This window comes from Sabethes cyaneus, chromosome 3, assembly GCF_943734655.1.
Source record: "Sabethes cyaneus chromosome 3, idSabCyanKW18_F2, whole genome shotgun sequence".
NCBI lineage: Eukaryota > Metazoa > Arthropoda > Insecta > Diptera > Culicidae > Sabethes > Sabethes cyaneus.
In genome coordinates, this window is record NC_071355.1 from 62,377,875 (window position 1) to 62,404,379 (window position 26,505).

General features: G+C 40.8%; 1 protein-coding gene across 3 annotated transcripts in view; it reads right to left on the reverse strand.

Moving 5' to 3' along the window:
- Positions 1–6,331: 6,331 nt before the first annotated feature.
- LOC128741366 (uncharacterized) overlaps positions 6,332–26,505 on the reverse strand; it is a 106,686-nt gene continuing 86,512 nt past the window's right edge. For 2 of the 3 annotated variants that reach the window (XM_053837142.1, XM_053837143.1), the window contains exon 4: positions 17,571–18,833. In XM_053837142.1, coding sequence (XP_053693117.1) covers positions 18,195–18,833 — 639 coding nt within the window. In that variant the 3' untranslated portion in view covers positions 17,571–18,194. Of the gene's footprint in view, positions 7,381–17,570; positions 18,834–26,505 lie in introns of those variants that run through there. The other variant, XR_008412211.1, reaches the window with a different exon arrangement.

The following is a 26,505-nucleotide window of genomic DNA, read 5'->3' on the forward strand; positions in this document are numbered from 1 at the left end:
AACGAATAAATTAAATTTCTGCTTGAACTGACCCAAATAATCAATCGAGCTATTAAAACAGGCACAAGTCATTCGGTTATGCCTATTAACGGCTATCCGACAGCGGCCATTAATGAGCCCTTGCCGAAGCCCTTGCTTTAGTTTAATCACTTAAATTTTAAAGCTTTTTAACTTCTCCGCGTTCGTTTCCAGCAACGTGTTGAACAAAACGTTCAACAAACGTGACTGGAAGCCCTATTTTAACCGAAAGCTTACCAAGTTTAATGGATATGAAGTGACAATTAAACATTTTAGATGTTGAATTAAAATTCATCTCTATAAATTATTTTTATATGATCCACAGATCCACGGTACCACAAACGTTAGTTCTCTAAAATCGATTCAATTTAAATGGTCTTATAGTATTGTCCACCAATGTTTGCATGATAATTGTTCGTTGACGCGAGACCGGAATTGAAAGGTTAAATGAATTATTTTTCCACCCCTCTAGTACCGAATATGCAGCTATGAATATTCGGCTAAAAAGTTTCGGCACGACAATGTGAGTAGAAGAAATATCGAATTTCATTAGAAAATAAAATTCATTCATGACTAACCTGTTTGATTAGACGAGTAACGCTCCACACACGCTACGAAAATAGCCGCGGTTTTGAATTTCGGACAGTAGGTACAAACATTGGCTATCTATCATGTTGCATATGTAAATTTAGAATAAATGAGTGTTTATCCTACCAAATTAAAATGCTTTGGCAGCAGTCTGGAGTAAAACAGAAACGTGTGTCGTTGTCATACAACTTTTTAAGGACGGCATGTTTTTATCAAACGACGAAAAAACAATTACTATGCGATAACTACTATTGCTGGAATACAAAGTGTAACTATTAATCTAACTTTATTAAAATTTTGTACGTTTTAGGTTATATTTAGACAATTTTAGATACTTTTTTAGCCGAAATGTTCAATTGTGAGGCTGATGCTTAAAGTGATAAAATGGTATTTAACTATTGAGTGTTTATAGCTAAGAAAAATAAGTCCACAGTGCCGTTTACACATGTTATTTATAAATTTGCTGCCTAAATTTTTTTGGAAGTGAGAATGTGTCTGGTGTGACGAATGATAAATTGGATTGGTCGTTCAATGGCAGGCGGGGCTCGCACCCACGTTCATTCGGTTGGTACTCGATTTGTTTTCTGATTAAACTACTGCCGCACCCTTTCATTAGGTGGTCTAAGACCTACACAGTTAAAAAAAGCACCGAAGTCGGCAAAATTTTGCCGAGATTTCGACAGCCGAGCGTTCGGTACAGGGTTTACAGCATAAGTTCGAATACACTTTAAAAATGTGCCCCCCCCCCCTTTGTGCTTTATGTCGAGCTTGAGACGTTTCTCAACAGAATCACACGCGGCACGCACCTGGTCCATGGGCATCTGGTCCCAAATTTTGGAAATGAGCTTCTTAAATTGGTCCATAGTGCTCATTTAATGTTCGCTCTGGTTGGCTAAGCATGTACGACAATACATGAGAGTCCAGGGGATTAAGATCTGGGGAGCTGGGAGGCCACAAAGTCTTATCGAGAAAATCAGTCAAATTTTCCCGACACCACGCTTGGACGATATTCGCCGTGTGGGCCGGTGCGCCGTCCTGTTGGAAGACGTAATGATCTTTCCCGTAGAGGTCACGAAGTGCCGAGGCCAAAACCTTCTCCAGAACATCGGTCTTATAGTACGCGGTGTTGATTTTAATTTTTTTCTCGATAAACACCAGTGGAAGCTTCCCACGCTTGGATACGGCCCCCAAACCATCACCGACGCGGCGCTTTGGAACAGCGGGATGCTTATGTTGGACGGGGGATGCTGGCCAACGTCGGCGCCCACGATCATTTTGGACATTGTGCGGTTATTGCAAGATGAAGAGTTTCTCATCAGCAAACACGAACTCCTGACCAGCGTGTCGCGAAAGTATCAGTTTTGCTTTGTCCAGCCTCTTCTTCGTTGTAGCCTCCGTTACCCCGTGAACCTTGCGTTTCTTGTACGGCGTGCATCCCAGGTCCTTCGCCATGATGGTGTGGGCAGTCCCGATCGACACATCCAGGTCAACAGCGGTCTTCCGGCCGAACGCGGCCGCCCGGAGCACGGTTCTTGCCCGAGCCCGTTTCCCGGTACCGACGGATGGTGTTATAGATGAAATTCCGCTTCACCCCGTGGGATTTCAACCGCCGAAATATGTCGCCAGGTCGCTCACCTCTCGCAAACAACTTTACTACGATGTTTCTTTACTCCTTCATTGCGCGCGGTAAACAAATAACAAATGACATCGAGTCGACGCCGTGCGCGTCGGTTAGCCAATATATAAGACTAAAGCTGACACCAATTCCAATACACAATGCACTATAAATGCACATGATGCGCACTTACACAACGATGAAAAGCTGTATTCGAACCAACCCCCTAACATAATGACATGACGGGCATGTTTCCCGTAACTGCTACCAGTGTTGTGAGCGGCGCTGCAATCGCGTTTTCAGGCCGTCCATAATTAGTGATTCAAAATTTTTATAGGAAAACGTTCACTTTTGTAGCATCAATTATGGAAGCAAAAGCTCATCTTGCGTTACATTTGAAATGAGCGTATCATACAATTTCACATTTATCTTGTTGATTGTGAATCGATAGCTTTTATTCTTGGTTGCATTTATTTATAATTATGTTAAAAAGATGAAAGTCGTGAAAGCAAACAAATAAATTTTACCGAATCCAACAAAGGGCATATATGCAAAAGTAAACAAACCGAGTGGAAATTTTTTGTAGTACCAGCGGAACTAGCAATCTCTTACTTGTTTTGTTTTCGTTTGCACATATGCCTTTTGTAGGTTCATGCTTCTAATGCTCTTCGACTGATTACGCAGATTACAACGAAAAAAGTCGAATGAAAGGGTAGATCAACTTTGTTGCAATAAGCATTTTTAACGATGATTTTGGAATTGTTGGTCCATGCCAACTTTTTTTAACAAGTCTTGAGTGAAATAATAATTTCTAAATCGTATACTAAAAAAATTGCACGCGTGTTGCATGAAAATTCATGCAATGTTATCATTTCGAGTTATTCGCCTCACTCAAAGGTTAGTAGCGGGACCAGGAACCAGCATTTCGAGGTACGTTTTTTATATATGGAAGCTGTCAGTATGTTACCTCGTTGATTCGAACTTATTGAACACCCTGTACAACAGCTGGGTTATAGATTGAGGCATTTCTTAAGTCCAACTGGGAGGCGGAACCATAGTTTTAATCTTTGCTAAATTGACTGTGAGGCTTGCTAACTAGACTGCATAACGATTCGGCGTTGGGCGAGCATGACAATGCCGTCAGTTAGCTCAATGTCATTTAGCTGCTCCGTCGATAGCGGATTCAGGGTAATCCTGATTTGGACTGTTGATAATAGCACCAAGCAGTATCTCCTTCATACCGAAGAGAAACAGAAACGGTGATAATAGCCTTGGCTCACAACAGCAGCAACCACTCTATGGTTGAAAAAGATGCCATTGTGAAATAGCTTGTACGAAATACTTCGCTCTATAGTGGAATTCCTTTACGCCTAAGTGATGTTTTCCTGCTTGAGTCGAACATCAGCAGAAGAGAGTTCAAGAATTTACTTCAATGTGTAGCATTCTGAGGTCGTCCAGATATGATCGACCGACACGGAATCCAGCCTGCTTTCACTGGAGAGTTACGTCGATCTATTCCTGGAACCGGTACCTTGCATTGTACTTTAAGTGTAATATAGCGTAACGTGATGTAGTATCATCAGTCTCCGCATTCAGTTAGATCTCCTTTTTTAGGAACGTTTACCAGTCCACCGGAAAAATTTCGGTTTTCCGTATAATGCTAAAAGCTGACAAAGATGGATCAACTTTGACATTTCTAAGCGTTCTAAGTCTAGGGCCGATAATTCGTTTATCCTCATCAGCCTCATGTGTACCCCTGAGCTTAGTAGAGATTCAACTCTTCACTCCTGGATAAGATTTTCACATTGTACACCAGAGTAACGGGTGACAATTAAAATTTTGGAATTTTTTTTCTCAGGCTGTCAAAAGAGTCAAAGATACCTTAAAGAAGATCTGATTTATCATAATTAAAGATACATTATCCATGGTTAAAAAAAATTTGTACATTTGTACAGGTGTATATTTGAAAACGGTCCGTAATCGGTTGTTCGGCGAAGCTTCCGTTTGATGTCCGAACATGAGCGTTGTACGGCCGTCATGTCAACTTTGCGAATGCATCTCTTGATTCTACCAATCAACTTTTGGCAATTCGTGGCTCACCAGTTATATTTGTACACCAAGGAATTCAAAATCCCGAAGAAATCTTTGATCGGGCGCACTGAGACAGATTTTTCAGGTTGTGATTTTGGGTGCAAATGGGATCGAATGGGTATTCGGGAACGATTGTGTTTTTTGGCGTAATGCGATGATGCTCTATCCGGCCAAAACACTTCATCTTGTCCATCTGCATGACGTTTTTGTAGAAACGGGATCGAAATTTTCTTCAAACAAACGTCTGGCAGATCTTAATTGATAACCGAACCAGAGGGCTTGATTGTGAAGGCACGAGTAAGAAAATGATGTCCTTATACGTCCATAATTTTGCCTGGTCTTCCACTACTTTGCTTGCAAATAGTTGTTGGGCATCTTAGGATATGGTAAACAGTCGAAGCCGCAACATATTCGCTTTTTAAATGTTGTACCGTATACTTTTTGCCGAAATTTCTGTGGCAGTTCATAGAAGTGTACATCGCGCTCCCGAAATGCTTCTTGTTTCGACGTCATTTTAAGCAAAACTGGGCAAGCATAAACAAAACAAAAAATATTGACAAAAAGAGGAGGGAGAGAGAGCTAACACTCTCATTCCTCTCTGAGCTCTGAGTGTAGGGGCCTCAGAAAAATTCCAAAATTTTAGTTGTCACTCGTTAGAACAAAAACCAGGTGCCTTACATCCAGCCAACGAGTTTGTTAGTCTAAGGTCCCTATCCCGCTGATTGAGCTGCTATCGTAAATGTAATTGGCAGGATCTGCTTTCCGTATTTCAGCCGATTGCTTCAAGACAGACGCTGTTTGAGCCGCTCTTGATTCGTAAAACTGGCGCATCAAGAAAACTAGACTATCCGAGGAGAGTGGCCTGCCCTGTCCGCCACAACCAAAATCGCTTATCCCTTCCAGCCGGCACCACCTGACTGAGGTAAATCCCGTTTAATATTAACCCACGAACTCTATTCGCCTCTATTCACATACCGATCGGTGCCGGATCCGATCAGAAATTGCGCTCGATCGGAATACATCGTATGCTATAACACACGTCGATCGGAACGTTTCTGATCGGAACGAGCCCGATCGGAATTCACACTCGTTCGTGAAAAGATTACTTTGCACATCTCAGGATTTATCGACTTGCGGCTCTTAACTTTTACACGAGCTCTTAAACTTCTTATAGAATTTTCGTACATCCCTTGGGTGGAATACAGAAACTGTAGACTAGGCGACTAGGTGCTCAAAAACCGCTAAATTTTGAATTAAAACGGAGAGTACCATAACCCCGTTTTGGTTCAAAATTTAGTGGTTTTTGAGTTCCTAGTCGCCTCTGTAATCTACAGTCTCTGTAGGGTGGAACAGTGCTCATGTCTCTTGGCGAAATGCTTGTTCCGGTTCTCACTTCTCTATGTGTAAGATTAAGTCCTGCCCGTTCTTCACCTCTCCGTACTTTTCCACTTTAGGTTTCATACCGTATTGCAGCATTTTCGCTCTTGTTGCATTCTTCTCGTCCACCAGTTGTCTGCATTCGTCATCAAACCAGTCATTCCTGCGGTTCGGAGTCATCGTGCCTACTGCCACTACAACAGTTCTACGTATGACAGAACGAAAATCCTTCCACCCATAGTCAAGAGCAGTTGCGCCGAAGTACTCTTCGATTTTTAGTGCTACCTCCAGCTACTACCATGAGTTGTATTGTAATGGCGACCGACGTTCCGTAGTTACCCAGTGTTGAGTTGTGGCATTGGACTCTGGTAGTCCAGTACTAATTTACAGTTATTTTCAAGATAACGGTACAATAATAAAAATAATTTTGTTATTAAACAAGACTACTGTTGCAATTTTCTTCTCGCCGGATGTAAGAGACACACGCATACACTTAGAAACATCAAAGAACATTGACCTCAGTTCACCCATCGTGATTTTTGGGGGCTTTGTTCAAGCTTGCAATAAATAACATTTTGCTCTTAAAAATTCAATACTTTATTTACTTGTCAATAATTTAAATATATGTACAATACAGTTTCATCATCTTTTTTATTTTATATCTCAGAATTTAGTTGCCTTATGTTGTGTTTTAGCTGGTTTAGAACATTAGTCTGTAGTACATAGCTGTCGTACGATTACCAACAAGTACAATTAGTTATGATTATTCTATTAGGTTCCATTGTAGGTTTTGTCTTGTGTAATCTTTCTCAAGCTGGTTTCTCGCAAACATTGGGAATCATTTCTTTTATTATAAACATAGCTCTTTTGTTTCATGTTTTATTAACGGTAACTTTATTTGTTGTAGGTAATAAGTATTGGTTACTTTCGAAGCGTCCAATCGTTAAAAATCCAACAATTAGATGTTTGATTGCATTCCGACTTTGTTCATACATTCGAATTTAAAAAGCTGAATTTAGAATGGTTATTTAAAGTGCCAGCAAGTTCCAATTTCTTCCAATGATAATAAATACATTGATCTTTTTATTTCGCTCGGAGCAAGCAAGCGTATGGAATGTCGAGCTACAAAGAACACATCTAAACAATTTTTTTTCTGCTCATAGGCTTCTACTTCTATAGGACTTTTGGTCGTCAACTACTCTTTTATTCACACAGCGGAGTAACTTTTACGGTACCAACCTTGTCAGTCAAGTTTTTGCGGAAAATTTCACTCATTTTTTATTCGTTTTCCCAACATTTGTTGCGCCCTTCATGACACTTTAAACGTTGAATTACATTCTTACCAAAATAAATCGTACTTCACATTTTTATATCGATGACTGATTTTACAATCCTTTCGTTTTTTTGTAGTTCAACATATATTTATAAACGCGCACTGCTGATTTGTAGGGTAAAATGAGCTGCCTTAGTCTGTCAACAATTTATTACTGGATTTACTACTAGTGGATAGAAGCACAGCAAGCAAACTAACAGAGTTGCTTTTTCGAAGTAGAGATACCACACACAGTCCAGTAGGTATAGTAGTAGCTGGGCATTGCAATTTGTATGACTGCAATCGCCGATAAAGCGTGCTCATAGCTTGCAGTCAGTCACATTCTGTGTGCAGCGTGTAGAAAGGAATCTGCAATGGACTGAAATGAAATAGAAGTTGCAAAGTTGATAAATAGAATTGGAGGATGAATTAAATACATTGTTGAGGTGGTACACAGTAGCATTCTGTATCGATTGGTTGTAGTCAATGGTAAGGTAAAATTATTCCACTCAGCGGCAAGCACGCAACAGGAATTTGCGGTTGATCGATTCCGTGTTCCGTACCAACGTATTCGATTTCACCAGCTGAGAATAGTTCGGAAATGTAGGATACCGGAAATAATTCAAGTATGGAAAACAAATACTTGACCTGGATCAGAAACTGTTTATGAAAGCAATGCTGTTCAAAATCAAAAGTAAATTTAATATAAGACAAAAGTCAAAGTTCGAACTCGGGTTGCTGCATTTTGAACGGTTATATTTTAGAAGTGATAGATAATTACGCTTTATAAGTGGTGGATTATTACGCTTTATGAGCGGCAATCGCTATAAAGTGTAATAATCTATAACTTGTAAAACTAAACCGCTTAACATGCAGCAGCTAGAGTTCTAACTGTTCCTTTGGTCTAACATTAGATTCACTTTTGAATGACATTTACTTTCATAAACAGTTTCTGATTTAAGCAGATAGCCTTACATAATTATTTCCTATTGGTTGTTTTTGAAAGTTTGTATTTTTTGTTAATGTTTCGATACCATTTATCAGTTCCACTTTCTCTCGTCGGCTTTCCTGTGTTTGCACGTGCGGAATTTATTCGGCGGGAGACCGTAGTTATTCGTTACCAATAATTCCCTCCAAGCATCTTTATACTAGAATTACTCTTGATAACAGAGCTGATATCGCTACTATCGAATTGCAGACAAGCTCAGTCGCAATTGATTAATTCAACCGTAAACTAATAGCAATCCATTATAGTCTGAAACGCTGACTAATGGGTAATCGATACGTTGAGCTGCATTTGATGCATGGTCTTGTACTAAAATGCGAAGCCAGTGCAAATTCACCGCTGCTATTCAACAACATCTAAACTATTCTAAAGTTTTCGTTTAAGGAGAGGTTAAATCTTAAATTTGCTTCTAGTGACTACACAACGTCATAATTGTTAGAGATCTTTAAAAATGTCAATCGCAACTTTCGAGGCTGCAGAGAATTAGTTGTCTTAATGGAGTCCGAATTGAACCAGTTCCCTATTCTGTTTTAAAACCCTTAATATTTCGGTGAATTTTGTTCGTATAATTTTAGAGAGCTTAGTACTTAACCTAAAAAACTCAACTTTCATTTTCCGATTTCCGTGTTGAATTCTATTGAGTACTTTTACGAAATGTAAACTTATATAAGTACATTTCAAAACCACCTTTCGATCTCTGCAAAAAAATCTATATTTGATGCGCCTGCTGGAATAGACATGACTCATAGGTACTTTCCTGAGAGGTCTGAGAGAGTACTTTTTATCTATACCTACGATTTGTTTCCGTTCGTGTTTCCGTAATTTCAACGATTTCCGTGTACCCTGTAATGCTGTCAGTACGCTGCCATGGGAATACACAGTACGTCGGTTGCTGTCAATAATCACTTTTGTGGTTGAATGAATTGCTGCCACTTTTGCTAAGAGGCATCCGCCAGCGAAATCGTTATTATTTCCACTCGCAAGCCCGACTCCTAGGTGGGGGAAAATGATATAATATACCCCCCTTGGGACAATACGGCTCAGTCCTTTTTTTTTCAAGCTAGCTGAACTAAAATTTAAAACAAACAAGTAACGCTAGCATTTCATGGAATTAACCTACTATGCAAATATGGCAGTTGTCATATGCTGTAAAATAAATACTAAAAAGAAATTGTTTTCGAGCAGCTTCCGACATAATTTTTTGCTTCATTTCCATAAGCGAATCTTTTGTTTTTTTTTTAATTCTATAGATAACCGGTTGTTGCGATTCGTTTGCGTGGAGTGAACTGCTTAGAATTCGACGTCGGCCACGCCCAACAGGCTGTACTACATGGGGAAAGGAATGAATACTAACCCGATACTTCATGGGATGGGATGGGATCATTTAGAAATAGGTCTGCCCACCGTCTCCCAACTTACGCCAGGTGTACGATGGGAATCTCTCTCTAAGCAGTGCCTGTAGCTCGTGATTCATATGCCTCCGCCACTCTCCGCTTTCCGTTTGTACTCCGCAATACCTTTCGTTCAAATATGGCTAGTACACGTATGTCTTCCGTAAGCAAAGTTACTGTCTCAAGTCCATAGAGGACTGGTCTGGTCTGATTAGCGTTTTGTACATCGTCATCTTGCGGCGGTGGCAGCGAATGGTCCTTGATCAAAGCGTCTTGCGGAGGGAAAAGTAGGCTCGATTTTCAGCTTGAATGCGTCGTTGGATCTTCTTACTCGTATTATTGTCGGCGGTGACCAGAGATCCCAAATATACGAACTCATCAACCATTTCCAGTTCATCGCCGTCAATAGTCACTGTCCGTGGTAGGCAAACGTTGCTTTCTCTGGAGGCTCTTCATACCATATATTTCGTTTTCGGTGCATTGATTTGTAACCATATCCTCCCAGCCTCCGTTTTTAGTCTGGTGTAGATTGCCTCTGCCATCCAAAGGTTTCTAGTAATGATGTCGAGGTCGTCTGCGAAGGCTAGGAGTTGGCTATTCATGCCCGCTCGCCGGATCACACACAATAGCGATATTGAATAACACATAGTACAGTCCATCCGCTTGCCGCAACCCTCTGCACATCACACGCTCCAGATACTCTGGATCCTTTGATCAGCCGCATCAGTTTGTCCGGAATATCGTACTCGTGGATTATCTGCCTTAGCTGTTCGCGTTCAACTGAATCGTATGCTGCTCTGAAATCCACGAAAATATGATGCGTGGGCACATTGCACTGTCGACATTTCTGGAGGATTTTTAGGAGAGTTAAAATTTGATCCGTAGTAGAACGGGCCCCCATAAAGCCCGCCTGATACTGCCCTACGAATTCTCTTGCTATTGGGGATAGACGATGCAACAAAATCTGGGAGAGCACCTTGAAGGCGACGTTGACCAACGCGATGCCGCGGTAAGTACAGCAATCTAGGTCGCCCTTTTTGTAGATGGGACAAACTACACCTTCTATCGACTTCTCCGGTAGTTTCTACTCCTCCCAAATCCTAGAAATTATCCAATGAAGTGCCGTAGCTAGCGGTTCCCGACCATTTTTGTATAGTTCTGTCGGGAGTCGATTCTTTCCGGTGGCTCTATTGTTTTTCAGCTGACGAATTTCTCGCCGGATCTCTTCGAGTTCGGAAGCCGGCACGCTGTTAGCGTTTGTAGACACTCCGAGTTTAACTTCCGGTGCGTCCTCTTATGCTATATTGCCGTTGAGGTGCTTATCGAAATACTGCTTCCACCTGTCGACCACCTCGCGTTCGTTTGTGATTAGATCCCCTCCCTCGTCCCTACACGGGTCAGGTATAGGTGTGTAGCCCTTACGAATTTGGTTCACCTTCTCGTAAAACTGACGCGTGTCATTAGCCCAGAATAGCTGTTCTAGCTCTTCACGATCTCTGTCCTCCTTCTGGTGTTTTTTCCTCCTCAGGATCGTGGTCAACTCATTACGCGTTCTTCGATACTGGCCAAATTCTCTCTCGTGGATTTGCTTAGATAGCTCTTTTTTTTGTTCTCTATCGCTTGTTGACATTCCCCATCAAACCAATCATTTCGTGCACTCGAGGTTTCCACCCCTAGCACCGTGGTTGCGGCCTCGTTGACGGCCGAGCGTATCATACTCCATTCGTTTTCGAGAGTCCAAGCATCTAGCGCCACAGAGAAAGGCACCACTTCAACCAGTTCGTGCGCGTAGTTTTCAGCAACTGGTGGGCTGCCTAACTGACGAATGACAATAACTATCGCATATGTACTGCTACTAGGTAATGGTCCGAGTCGACATCCGCACCCCGTAGGGAACGTTCGTTGGTGATGTTCGAGAACAACCGGCCCTCGATGAGAATATGGTCGATTTGGTTCGAAGTTCGTTGGTCAGGTGATCTCCAGGTGGCTTTGTGGATATCTTTGTGGGGAAAGAAAGTGCTTCTGATCACCAAGCCTCGGGAAGTTGCAAAGCAGTGTGGCGAAGCCCACACTCGTGTGGTCTAATTTTCTCACATACGCGTCATTCTAACCAACATGGCGGCATAAGCATCCCTTTAAAACTTCCGCTCTTATGTCAACGAGTATTTGCGATTGTGTGTTTAGCTAACAGCTGCAGCGTTGCTTGTCGTTCGTCGTTGCTGCCTGATCTGCTGATACCGATTACTCACGACGGCTCGCACTCCCGCTCGTGAGTAAAATCGAGGGCGAAGAAGAAGAAGAAGAAGAAGAAGAAGAAGAAGAAAAGGCAATGCAAAATTTGTATTCCGGTGCGTCAGCAGCCACACGGGCAGCTGATTGCCCACAAATTTTTTGACTCGGGAATAAGCTATGCAGGAAGACGATGTGAAGATGTGCGTGCGCGAGTGTGTGGAAAGCAGAATGTCTGCACACAGGACCGGCGGCCGGTCCTTTTACACCCGCGTGTGGGCGAAAGCGTTGAATGCTATGTTTCACATACTCTTTCGCGTGTGAGTACGCATGATTGACATCTCACTCGATTCGCAACATTGCTGCAAAGTTGATGCATTGCTAGCCGTTATCGTTCGTGTTGGTGTGCAGGCTATGGGGTCTAAACATCGCTTCCCTACCGAGCTGATGATCTTTATGTCCCGTCGTGAGCAGCTGTCGTACGTTGCCTCCAGCTGCGCATAGAACACTTCCTTCTCGTCGTCGGGTCTACCTTCGTGTGGACAATGCACGTTTATGATGGTATAGTTAAAGAAACGGCCTTTTATCCTCAAAACGCACATCCTATCGTTGATCGTGTCCAGTCCATTACGCGATCCTGCTCGCTCCTGTTCCCAGCTCGTTGGTCGCTCCACCGCTCTGGAAAAATTGGGCTTTGCCGCCACGGGTCTTTCACACCTTCTCGCCTTTGCGACAGATCTCGTGCAGTGCCACGATGCCAGACTTTTGGGGGTTTTAACTGATCGAGCAGCACCCTGTTGCCACCAATGAAATTTAGCGATCTGCAGTTCCAGGCAGGGATGCCACATATAATTCTGTGTTTTTTGTTGGAAAAATCTGACAATCTGTACGGCGAGGAGAAATATCTGTGCAAAAATCTGTCCAATGCAAAACAATGAGAGTGAAAGAGATTGAGAGTCATTTTGCTGACTATTTTCGTCTCTTTCACTCTCATGTAAAAGCTCAAAAATCTGTTTAATCTGTGTATTCTATGCATACAGATTCTGTACAGGCGATTTCTTTCAAATATCTGTTAAACACAGTATAATCTGTGCATGTGGCAACCCTGATTCCAGGTACCAAGTCTCCATTCCAGGTCCTTATTTCGACCTTTGTTCATGCCGAATGTTTTGAGTAAAATTTTCCTGACTCTTTTTAGTTCTAGTTTAGTGAATTTAGATAGGCAACCGTACAAGGACTTACGCTACCGAGTCTCGTGCGTGATGAAGCTGCCATCTCACAGTGTCGTGACAACACTGTGCCTCCTACCCTGTTGGTATACGACCTTAGTTTCCACCGGGGTTGGTTAGACGATCTCCGCTAAGGTTGTTCGTATTCCGGCTGGTACCACGTGGAGGTAGGGATATGCGTTGCTGAACAAAAGGCTAAAGGCCACAATGGGGACTGTTTTACGCATTATCCAACCATTTACCAACGGGGTATTAGCTGTACAATAGTTGAATAAGCTATTCGTAAACAAAAATATTTGTTCGGAAGGAGTTGCTGAATAAGAGGCTAAAGGCCACTATGGGGTTTATGTTACGCATCCAGCCGTTCACTAACCTCGTCCTTCATATACTCAGTATAATATGCTTTGTGCAAAAGAGGTAACATGTCTTAAAAATCCGAAGTCCGGCTTGTTTTATATGAAATCACAATAGTTTGAAAACATCTGTAATAGTTTTATTCTCTCTATAAACGCGTGTCAATTGTGGAAATACTCAAATTGCCACACGGGGCATATTATACTGCAGCTGGGGCACTTTGCACCACGTAGACGAGAATCCTAAAACTTTGGGGTTGTTATTAAATAATTCTTAGCTTTGTTATTTTACAATACAAACTGAAGTAAATGGTTGCACTTTCCTTCGTAGCTGTATCGTTAATCGTGAGGAGCACGATTAAAACATATACCTTTATTCTTAACGGGGGCATATAATACCATTTTCCCCTACTTTATTTATTTCTTTTTTGAGCAGTCTTAATATTTTTGGGCGACCGCTAAGTGCTTGTGTTATGGATTCACTGTTTTACCGGTATCGGCATTGCAACTTTCTATTTGTCTAGCTGGTGAAAGGCCAGAAAGTGAAGAATATGAGAACAGTATATTCCTTCGTTAGATAAATGACTGAAACAAAATTTTAAATAGCTTTACATTGGTATATATTAGTAATTCACCTTATTATCATTGCCTTATATAGGCATGATATTACAAACAATACGAATGATTACCGTTTTTGAAGGTTTGTAATAAACGGCTTTAAAAAAAAATGAAATAATAGGCTTAAATATCAGTTTATCTGGACCTTTCAGCAAGCCGAAAATATTATATTAATTAAGGTCAGAACATGAATTATAAATTAACTAATAGACATTCATTGCCATTTTTACACTTCGTTCATCTCTGTATTAATCAAGTAATATTTATCTCGCCTTCTACTCATAAATTTGCTAGTAGCTTGGTAACAATGCACAACGTAACAACAATGTAAATTTGAGATAACAAAATGTAAATCTGCGTTTTATGTTATAGGACAGATTAATGTATAGCGTAATGCACGTTTAATGTTAGCAAAACAAAGTACCCACGACAGTTCCCTTTGCATACCGCCCTGGTACACGCACCGCACCTACGAAAGAAAACAACTTAAAGCAATTCTGGTCTTCAATTTTCCCAGAAATTTTGAACTCCAAAATTTTCTCTTTTTCAGACGTTGCTTGTCTCAACGCTTTAACCAAGCATCGTAGAATGAAAATACTCTATGGGAATGCAAGAATATTTCCTTGGCAATGCAGGAAAAATATTAGCAAGTAAAAGTTTTCCACATAATTTTCTACGGTGATGGAAAGCTCTAAAGAAAATGCGGCGAAATAGAATGTTATCTCATGAAAATTTTTAAAACATTTTTTTCTTAAGTTGCCAATTGCAGGTCTTAAACGGTTAAAATTTCACAATTCAGTTTTCCACCAGCGGGAAAGACGGGTAGCTCCAGCATATGCTGGCGGCCGATTGTGACATTTCATGCGGGTGGAATTACAAACAACGGAAGAACGTATTACTCGGGTGCTAATGGCAGTATGAAAAAAGCTGGCAACAGATTAAATCGCAAATTCTTTTGACATTTGAGATACACAAGCTAGTTAATATCTATTAATTGTCTAAATGCTGCGCTGTAAAAGGTTACATCCTTCTGACATTTTATTCTCCATATTATATTTTCGTTTATATTTCATTGTTTGACAATTGCCTATTATTCTCCTGCTGGATCCACCTCACGCAACGCTTGAAAGAGATGCAGCAACAAAGAGCATTGTTACTAATGGTTTTGATTATTTTCCAGCAAATAATAAATAATTTAATGGAGAGTTTCTTTCACAAAGCATTATTATCATTCCATTCAAAACCCATGTAATTTTCGCACGATTACAACATAAAACACCGTTTTTCGTCATGAATATTTGTCGGGAGGTGTTTATTGTGCTCACTCCGTAGGGTACTACCGGGTGCTACCGGTTTAAACAGCAAGCTACTAAAGCCGCCGCTTATTCCGTATCCTGCCTTTGTTCGCGAGTTTCCCACGGATTTACTTTTGTCGTTCGAAAATGCGCACCCGAACGAGAACAGAGTGCCCCCACTCCTTGGAGCGAGTTTTTATGGAATACACTGGAAAAAGTCACACCCCGAGAATCAGCTGCCAACAGCAGTAAACGAGCTGTGTAGTTGTTGTTGTTGTTCTATGGGACTTCGGTATGGTGGGACGTGTTGCACCAGGCGGAAAATTATAAAAATGGGACTTTCGTTGAACTGCGTCAGCAGCAGCGGCGGTCGGTAGGTACCTAGAATGTTTGCGTATGAAATTCTTTCTTTTCCAGCTTTTCGGATGGCACTCACAGTGGCAGAGGCCTTTGACTGTCTCAGCGGAAATAATTCCACTGAGCTGAGCGGATGGGTTGATGGTGTATAGGTGGTATACCACGGACGGATGATGCGTTATTATGGGACACGGCGAAGCTAATACAGCCCGGAATCATTCTCTTTGACGGCTTATTGCAACCACATTCCGGGTTTGTTGCGGCTTATGGGATTACTAGTTTTGGGCGATTTTGCGGAAAAAAATCTATTGCTGCCGTTCAACTCCGGTGCCATGCATGCATACATATCAAGAGATTAACAAGAATGCATAAACATGATTGAGGTATACAAAACCATATATTGGAATGGAGTTCCAAAAAAAATAAAAGGACATTGATAGACGTAGCTCAATAATTGTTTTGGAAATTGCCAACTTGCTGGTACAAAAGCTTTAATCTTGCTATCGAAAGTCGAACCTCTACTGCGGAGGCTCATACTGCAGTAAAAATTTGATTTAATTATGTCTCTTTCTGTTTAAAGCGCTTGAATGATGCTGATTAATGCTCTAATGACGAATTTAATGCTCTATTACTTCATAAGAAAAAAACAACATTGATTTATCTTAATAAAGTTAGCAGCATGATGTCCGGAAATAGTACTTCATGTGCAGATGAAGCAAGCTGAGTGTGTTTTTTTATGAGTAGGGAAATCTGCTCAGAACCTTAGAAGATACGGTACTATCAGACACCTGGACAACTCAGAGTGTGGGGTTGGGGTGTGGGTTGGGTATCCCGACTCCCCTAATGGGGTGTGAGAATCCCGACCCACTAAACCCTACTCGAGTCTCGTGCCGCAATCCCCCCTGGAACCACCTGGGTAGCAGCCGCATTGACCGCCCCAAACGTCCGAGCTAGAACACATCCTTTGGACTAAATTATCCGGAGTAGTGTCCTGTCCGCTCACTGCCATCATGTTGCTTCTCGCGCCCACGAAACGAAGGCATATAAAGAAAACAAGTTCTGTAGTTTCTTCTACATCCACGCATTCGGGACACACGGGGGACTCCGCATGCCCGAACTTGTGCAGATACTGTCTAAAACAACCATGCCCTGATAGAATATGTATCAGGTGGAAGTTGACTTCACCGTGGCGCCTGTAGACCCACCGATACTTCCGGCATAAGTCGATGTGTCCACCGGCCCTCTGTGGAATCAGACCATGCCCGCTGCCATGTAGTCATCGAGGCCGATCTTGTGGTACTCCGTACGCCTCTAGTTCCATGTTGGTTCAAGCACTCTACGTACTCGCTGATGATCATGCCAATATAGGCATCATACCCGCTAAGACGCATATTGTGTCATATGAAACTGTGCGATACGCACTCGCCGCTCTCAAGCCCATGAGACGATAGGTACTTTCCAGCTTACCTAGGTAACTTTTGGTTCCTAACGTCGATGACCACACCCGTCCGCCATACCTAAGTATGGACCACGTTGGCTAAAAGCCTTCACTTGCTGCCAATACCGCAGTGCTATTAGACATCATACGAGACAATGCCGAAATAGCTGTGGAAGCCTTCTTGCAGGCATAGTCGACGTGGCTCCCGAACTTGAGCTTGTCGTCGACCCTCCCAGGAGTTTCAAGGACCGCGTTGATGAAATAGTGCAGCTCCCGACGCTGATATTTGCTTGCTGCACCGACTTGCAGTTATTCACCACGATAACCTCTGTTTTATGATGCGCTAGCTCCAGTTTTCTGGAGCACATCCAATTTTCGACAGTGCTTATAGAGTGTGTGTTTAAATGTCATAAAGTGTAAATGGTTTTTTACTATTTTTGATACTTTTAATTTAGAAATATATTTTCGCAAGAAATTATTTGTAACATAGACTTTCAGTCCACCTTTTATAAACAAATAAAATAAACAGTTTGGCCTGGCAGCTACACATATAAACCCATTTTCTAAATTACGTTAGGTACATAGGAAAATGGATATGAAAGCAAGAAAAAGATAATATATATTAAAGGGCTTTGAAGTTCAAATGGCTATGCTATGAAACTTAACACTAGTCTAATATTTGCTACAAAAATGGAACTGTTTATTCTGGGCCAAAAGCTTCCATAGGGAAAATCTGAAATAAAACTCCGACCTTCAAAGCCGAGCACCAGTGCAAGCAAAAACCGGTCGGTCTTTTTTCCTTGACTAAAACACATACGAGTGAACTTTCCTTAACCCTCGCTTTCCTTTGGCAGTGATATGTCATATGATCCAAATAAACAGAAACAATCAATTCGTGATTGCGAAGCGTACAGGGCGAAGCTTCTTGTAGCAGTACTGCTCTCTACTCTATTCTGCCTCAGATGTAATTTCCACACCGCACAAATCTAATAAATGGGTTCATTTTTTTCAGGAAAAATATGTTACATTACAACTGCGGGACTCAAGTTTTAGATTGCCACTGTGCACCATCAAGTAAAGGTATTGCTAGTGATTATCATTCTATATACGTACCAGATGAAATGAACCTGACTGATGGTTTCGGTTGGTGCGATTGCTTCTTAACAGTTGTGCGCTGCTGCTTGATGCTCGGTCCGGGTAGTTGAGTTTGAAGTCCTAGCGTAGGAGGAAAGGGAAAGATCACGTTGTGTCGGTCCATCGGGAGCCTATCGGGATCCCTAACCGAAGAGTTTGTCCTGCATGTTAAACAAATCACTTGAACGGTAGTCATCACTTTTCAGTTTGTCATTCGCTGGTTGAGTTTGCTCTGGGAACTTTTGGATTCTGTTACTGAAATATTCTTCATCTTCCTCGCTGCCATTCTCGCTGTGGTTGATAGGAAAGCGGTTCGGTGGCAATAGTCTATCATCGGATGAGAATCGTAATTCCTGGGGATGGAGCACTTCGACGTGTACCTGCGGCTGTTGCTCTCGTTCCAGCTGCTCCATAAGTTGTCGTTGTTGCTGAGCTAAAGTGAGAACCCCACTGTCACCATTGCTACTGCTGCTAGGACTATTGTTGCCACTGTTAATTGGGCTCTGTTCGTCCATAGTTGCTGCACCATTCTGGTTACTGGTGCGATAGTTATTCGCTCTGCTGGTTGTCTTTCGATTTGTTGTTGGTTCCAGCAGCTCGTAATCCACGCTGTCCGGAAATGCTCGTTCGGGGGAAGGTCCATAGCGCCGCAGTATAGGTTGCTGGTGATAGGTGAAATGGGTCCGGCTGAAACGACGTACTGGGCCATCATCCTCGCTAGGCGCGAAGTCACGGTGGCTTCGCTTTCCAATCTCGCGAAGGAGCGCTTTATTTATCTCGGCCTGTGGACAACAAGTAGAAAACATGTATGCAATATAATATAATTACATCAGTAATATTAATTGTAAGCGATCATCTGTTTCCGCAAAGAGGAAATTTTCATGCCAGTAGGATTTAGTTGAGCGTGTAACGAGATAATGCACACGTGTTCAGCCATCAGAAAGGCCACAATCCCACGTGAATATTTCGATGGAAAATGAAAACGTAATCAATTCAGTGATGATGTTTCACCAATTATAACCGTATTGTTTTAATTGCAACACATTAAATATTTAACAATGTAAGCAAAGTCAAACGTTTGTGCTGGACCTTGCTGTCAAAACTAAACTATGTTATGACAGCCTATTGTGTACTGCACAACTGGGTTACGACTTGTTTCCAGGCGATTTTATAGTAAACTTTTGTGAATCGTATTTATTTTTTTTTCGTCATGCCTCAATATTGTATTAACCACTTGAAAAGAAAGCAATCATAAGATAAATTCAAAAATTAATTTTCCACTTTAAAAAAGTGGCATCTCATATCGCTCAGATCGCTTTCCTTGCGGATTTACATGGTGACCTTTTTGTGTCTATTTTTGAACTTCTGCACCATTCAGACAGAAATAATCTTTTCTGTAACTGGCTCTGTTCGCATAGAATGAATTATATAGTACCTACTTCTGGGAATGAAGATTTATCTCGTGGAAGTTCTTAACAGGAAAATTTGGTTTATTAAACTTTATTGTTTGGGTGGATAAAACACATTGCAGTGAGCTTTAGATTTTCTATTCGACAGACTATGTAACGAACTGTTAGTGTACAGGACGACAGCTACAGGGCTAGAGCTACGATCCTGTTGACTCAAGCAATCTCTTCTTCATTTATACTTTCGTATAGAATTATAGGAATTTATTAAAAAGTACAGGAGATATATTTAGGAGGAAACCGAAATCAGAATGGTGCAGTAAACGAAACCAGAGTGGCCATTGTTTTCAAACATAAACTTAACTGCACTGTGCGCCAAATGGGCTAAAAGTGGAACTTTTTTCCTAACGTCTTTTGATTTCATTTTAGCGATACATAGTGTCTTCGAAACTTTTGATGTTCGGTCACGAAAAGCTTAATAAAAAATGAAGCAATTTAAAAAAAAACTATTTAAACGTACTCTAATATGGGTGGTTGAAGACAAGCGGAATATGTACAAGTTTGTAGTATGTGACCTATGCTTCAAGGTGGAGCACTGATTTCATATCTGAGTAACTCTCGTTGAAACGGGGCCACTACTAACACGAGGTCTTCAAATATTGGAACGTTTGCATTTAATTGGTTGACATGGTTAAAAAATGAGAATTAAATTTTTAATACCTCGAAGTAGTGGACCCCTCGTTCGCCAAGGGGCCAAATAATCTACCCTGTAGGTCATGCAGTTAAGGAAACATAATGCTTGAATTTGCGATTACTTTGCAAGGAAAAATTCCAGAGATTTGACGATTTCTGCAAAAACGTGTGTTTCGAGTCCTTGGATAATTGCCAAGAACAATGTATTCCTGTAAAATGCGATTAACAAAAGTTAAGTACAAAAAATTAATTTTAGTGTATTTCCAAAGAAAATTCTTCATTGCCCTGCACAGTTGTTTTACATTTTTTCCAACTTTGCCGAAAAAACTAGATGCCTCTGTCCACAAAGAGTCAGCTTTTTGAATTTTATCATAATTAGATAGTCCATGACTAATATTTTATTCTTTTAGATTAGTGGTGGAGGAGGGGTATTTTACAAACAAATATTCCCAAGACACTACACTATATTGCTAAAATACAAGTAAAAGACGCTAGAAAAAAGTACCAATTTTTGCCCTTTTGAACCACAGCACGTAAGAACAGGACAAATTTTTTTTGTAGTAAATTGTTTATATTTTTATGATTTGCGAATAAAATTTTAATAGAAAAAAATATCACGTTGAAACAACTGACAGCTTGTTTCAACATGATATTTTGCCCATTTCAAAAGTTAAAAAATAAGTCATTTTAAAAAAGTCAAAAAAAAGTTATCGAAGACGTAAATATTATTGTGTATCATTTTAAAATTGATATCTTAGGCTATCAAAAAATTAAATAAAAACAAATTTAAAATTAATGAAATGCGCCATGGGCTACTTATAATAAAATTGAAATTTTCATAAACTTTAGTCAGAAAAACAACTCTTGTCGGTTCTTGTTGCTGCGCCTGAAAGCTCTAAGTGTACTGTATCAAAACATGATCTAAAAGTATACTATAATTTGACGTTTTTCGAAAACTACTAACTTTTAAACAGTCATATCTTTTACCAGCTTTTAATATTTTTAGTACTCTTTCACCAAGTTTGGTTATCTTTGTTATTAAATTTATTTAGTGTCTGTAGAGAACTTCAATAAGAAAATATAAATGTTGAAGACGTTTCTTTTATAAAAAATATAAACTAACACCAATTTCAAACTAAAACGTAATTTTGGCCGTAAATCGCAAATGTCCGACTATGGTGCAACGTATCGACAGCAAACAGAGCTTTTACGCTGTTTCTTCATATCTGCAGCGGATTATTCGGCATCGACTTTTATAACTCGGCAACTGGAACAGGTTTCGCCATGGTATTTAGACGACGGAGAGCAAAGCGTAAGAAGCGGCGTTGAACTGATGCAATCCTTTCCATCCTGTTTTGGTAATATGGATGCCAGACAATGGAACCGTATTCGAGAGCCGAACGGACTAGTGAACAGTATAATGCGTTCAGGAAATATATGTCAGTGAAGCCCATAGCGATGCGGAAGACGTATTCTAAAGTTCTGGATGCCTTATCCATAATGTAAGAAATATACCGTTTGAATGGTAGCCAGCGACAAAATAGCACCGAGATCTTTCATCTGGTCGATACGTTGGATTTATGTGCCACAAAGCTAGTAGTTAAAAATGACAGATTGACGAATACGGACAAACAAAATATGGAGCATTTTTCAGAATTAACGAGCAGGCAGTTCAGATTGCATCAGTTCGTAAAGGTGTTGAGTTTATTTAAGACAAATTGCATCATCATTGGAGCGTGTCTTCAAGTAAATCTATAAATCGTCGGCGAAGGATAAACAACGACCTTTGAGTACGTAGTTGACATCATTGAAGTTCAAGACGAAGATTAAGGGTCCCGTCGGCATTTTACAGGATTTGCTCGCTAGGTGGAGTTTATCTGGAAAAATAGATTTTTTTTGGTCACAATTTTTTTGGGTTCTACTAGTGTGAATCGTTCTTGTTCTCGCTAATGTTGATTATATAGACAAGATATGAAGTGAACATAGTCCGGTGGTAGATAAAACCTTGGTGAACGGTTCAGAATTCATCCGCCAGGTGTACCATTTCATAAATATTAGTCGCAGTTGAACAAGTTGATTGCATGCAAGCTTCTTGCCTTTGGCAAGATTGGTCAGGTGAATTATATTCATTCTATGATAGACAGTTTAACACAGTATTTAATCATCAGGTGACGCTAGTGTGCTTTTTGTTTTGTCTTTTTTATTCTATATAAACATATTGTTTCGTCAAAAGTCGTCGTCTTCGACATTCATTCGCAAAATAAAACTAGTAACAATTATTCGCAATACTGTAATACGACCGATTCAGCCAGGACGTATGTTAAAACGATCCGCAAAAATTCAACATAATACCAGAAGAAAATGAATACATCACTAGCGTCACCTGGCGATTGAATTTTCAGAATAGAGTGGTCTCGACTAATTGAACAATTATGCCGTAGACAAAAGTTTACATCTAGTCAGTATTTTAAGCTGCGATAAAAAAATAAAAACAAATGGACCACCTTTGCCACCTAGCGATCAAATTCTGAACCACACTATTAGCCATACGTTATCTGTCACAAAACCATGTTTACAAGCTTTGCATTGTCTTTATGTCCAAATTTTCCGAAAGCAAGAACGATTTACACGAGTAGAATTCATAAATTTAAGACAAAAAAAGTTAATTATTCTCACATTAACGCCACCTAGCGTGCAAATCCTGTAAAATGCTACATGTAACTTTAAAGATCTCGTGTACGTGCATATTTTTGTAGAAGGAACTGTCGCTCTAGGTGGTAAGGATTTCGTGATATAAACGTCACAAATCTGAAAAAATCCGATTTTTCCGACTTTTCTTTACTAAAACCCCTCCGCGTAAAAGGTTCCCCTCGCCAAGTCGCCATTTAAAATTTTATTATTTAGTTCATTAAATTACCTTTCTGAAACATCTAAAAATTTGGAAATCTTTCAAATTTTCGCTGAGATATAGCAGTTTGAATTTTGGGGTCAAATTGACCCCAATGTACAGACAACGTAAGTTTTTCAATAAAATTGTCTCAAAATGTAAGTTTTCAAATTTTTTTGATCTAATAACTTCTATAATAAAAGATCTACGGTAGACACGCCTAGTCGCGAAAAAAGTAGATTAATTTATTGAAAAACAAAAAAGTTATAGCTTCTCAAAGTGGCCAAGTTGACCCCAGTGTACACACAAAGGGTTAAGGGGGCATAGTACTTTTCCAATTTAAAAAAATCGAAATTTTTTTTATTGATTATTTCGAAAGATTAACATTTGGACCATATGTGTTTCAAATCATTTCGATGAACTCCAAAAATTGACAAAGTTACAGCTATTTGTATCGCGCATGTCCACAGTGAATAGAAACTTCAACGTCGTTTTTCTCGAAACCAGGTTTTGAAAGTCGGTACCATAAATATCTCAAGAACGGCTCAAGCAATTCTCATGATTCTTTTTTTGTTTCAAAGCCAACAAAATTATCTAGTGTTTGACCCATCCTTTTTTCGATATTACAATTTTTGTATTTTTTAGAAGTGTTTAAAGTCAATTTTTTCGACTAAAAACCCTACTTTTATGTTTGAATGTTCGCCATTTTGTTATACGTTCGAATTTTTGAAAAAGGATGGGTCAAACACGAGATAATTTAATATACTTTCAAGTCGTTTTGGAATTTTTCAATTCGGATAAGCCCCCCAGCGCCAATCCATGGTACTGTAAATCATGTTTTTTTCGAATGATCATGTTCAAGGAGCCGTAGGGGAGAAGGGAAGAGGTTCACATATGCAAACAAAATTGTAAATATTAGTATAAAGTGCAATGTTTAGAATGCAAAAAACCGGAATCGATTCGCTTTTCGCGTTATCGAGAAAAAAATATTTGAAATAAGGCAAAAAATATGGTGTAAAAAGTACTATGCCCCCTTAATAGACTTTTTTAAAAACACAAACGGAACACCACCCGGGCCGTATTTAAGTGATAATTTTACCGATAAGGCGGCTCGAGAGATCATTTATTCGTCGATGTTGAGCGTACCCAGAGTATTCATAGCCATTAGCGGAATATTGCAAGTAGCCTGGGTAATGTGGTGTTCCGGGATGACTTCGTCGCAATTAATTTGTGCGAATAAGAGTTGGCAAACATACTGGGGCACCGGAGCAACCTCTCCATTGAGCATCATAGTTGAAGGAAGGACCGATTCCTTACGCTGGTCGCTAACATACTTCAAGAACGTTTTTAGTTTCACCCAAGGTTAGTCAAGAGAGGTTTTCTAATGTTCAAATTTGTTTTTCACCCCCGCTGGGTTGCCCTTAACGATCACCGAAATTTTCAAAGGGGAAACTGTTGAATGTATAAACAACGTCGATGGTTGCTAACCAATCGTTCCGCGCACTCCTGTTCTACAAACTGTGAAAACTAGATCACCTATTTTAACTCACCTTGGTTTCACCTTCAGATTGCGCTGGATTCTCTGCAGATGGTCTAAAGCATAACTGATTGGTTCTTTTGTATACAGTGTTCAATTGTATGTATTGTTCACGTAGCAACGGCAGTGAAACTTGGAATATGGCCTAAACTCAGCCCTTTTCTTAGTCTTCAACATGCGAAGTCAGCGGGTCAACCAAGGCTTGCTGTCTGGCGAATGTACTATCTTGAGTAGGTACGTGACGATCGATTGCATGCACAATTATGTGCGAAAGAGTCAAGGCAGTGTTGTCGGCATCATTTCCGTCGAGCACATCAAGAATTCGGTAATGCTTCGGTGATCAGCATTTCGAAAGTCATACGAAACAAGGGGGGATGGCTTTCGTTAGATTTGAGTGGTGATTGTTGAGGGCAAATACCAGTGGATGGTGATACATCATGCAATGTATAAAGAGGCCTGTTCACAAATCAGCGCGGGGCGGTCAATAGGTGAAAGTAGTAGTAGAAAGTAGCATCTCAACGGCGATATAACAGGATGCGAAATTAACCTACGAATGTCTTCAAGCGATAAAAGCGTGCCAGCGCCAGATCTTAAAGAGATTTTGCCAGAAATCGGTCAGCTGAAGAATATGTAACATGTGACCATGTCCCATAGTAACTGTAAATAGTTGAAAAAATTGTATTTTGTATTGCATGTTAGGAGTAAGGAAAAAAAATTGTTTATTTATATAATAAAACCCCATTATCGAGACGCCGCGGTTACCATTGGCTCCACCGCACGAACCGACCGAGAGCGGAGGAGTTCTGCCGTAACGCAAGGTAGTTCCGCTTAAGCCTACAAGAGGGAGTTACTTGCGATCAGCAAGGAGATCGGGGCTTTTTGTGCTGGCAAGCGAGGCGATCGGACGTGCCTAAGAGTGGAAGTAACGAGTTGCTACTCCCATGCGGTATCAAGAAGGAAGTTCGTATCGACCGTGTTCCGTGAAGTGCGGTGCGTAGCCTGGAAAAAACCCCCGCTACTTAAATCTACCGCATTACACCCGCGCTGCATAAATCGTGCGAGCGGGTTCTCAACACGATTTAGTGTCGATCTGCCTTTTCGGGCGAAGTCCGTGTGAACGCCGAGGAGAGAGGGAAGAATCCGTGTACCCTGAGGTGAAGTGTGTCCGCGAAAATAATAACTGCTATCTCGATAGCCCGTTTCCGTAAAATATCGGCGGGTGAGCCAGTGCAAGGACTCCATTCCAAAAAAATGTACCCGGGCACGTGGTAGCCACTATAGTGGACGGACTAAGTGTGAGTCAGTGCGCTAAGAGTATGGAAAATTCACCCACAAGAAGAGTTTGCCCCGCAGGCGACAGCCTCGTGTCGTTCACCTAAGAAGAGCCCCGCCCGCAGAACAACGGTCCCGTGCCCGCCAAGCAGCTAATGCGCGTCCGCGGAAAGTTCTACTCGTTTTACATCGGTTAGATAGGAAGCCCCCCTGGGAGAAAATGGTAAGTCTACATGCTCGAATCAAATCATAAGTAGAACCCTTTTACTTACAAATAATACTGTCGCCGGCAGGACTCTACAAAGGATTTCTACTTTGCTTAAGAATTTGGAAGGAGGAGAATCCGCCGGAAGAGTGGATGGAAGGTATAGGTTGTTCCATTTACGAAAACGCCGATCGGCAAGATTGCTGTTATTTCTTCATGCCCACGCATCATATTTTCGTGGATTTCAGGGCAGCATACGATATAGTCGAACACGAACAGCTACGGCAGATAATGCACGAGAACGGTTTTCCGGACAACCTGATGCGGCTGACCAAAGCGGGTGATGTGCGTGTTTCGGAGGAGCTACCGAATTCCTTTGAATCGATCAGAAGGTTGCGGCAAGGCGGTTTAATGTACCGTATAACGTTATTCAATATCGCTATTGAAGGGATCA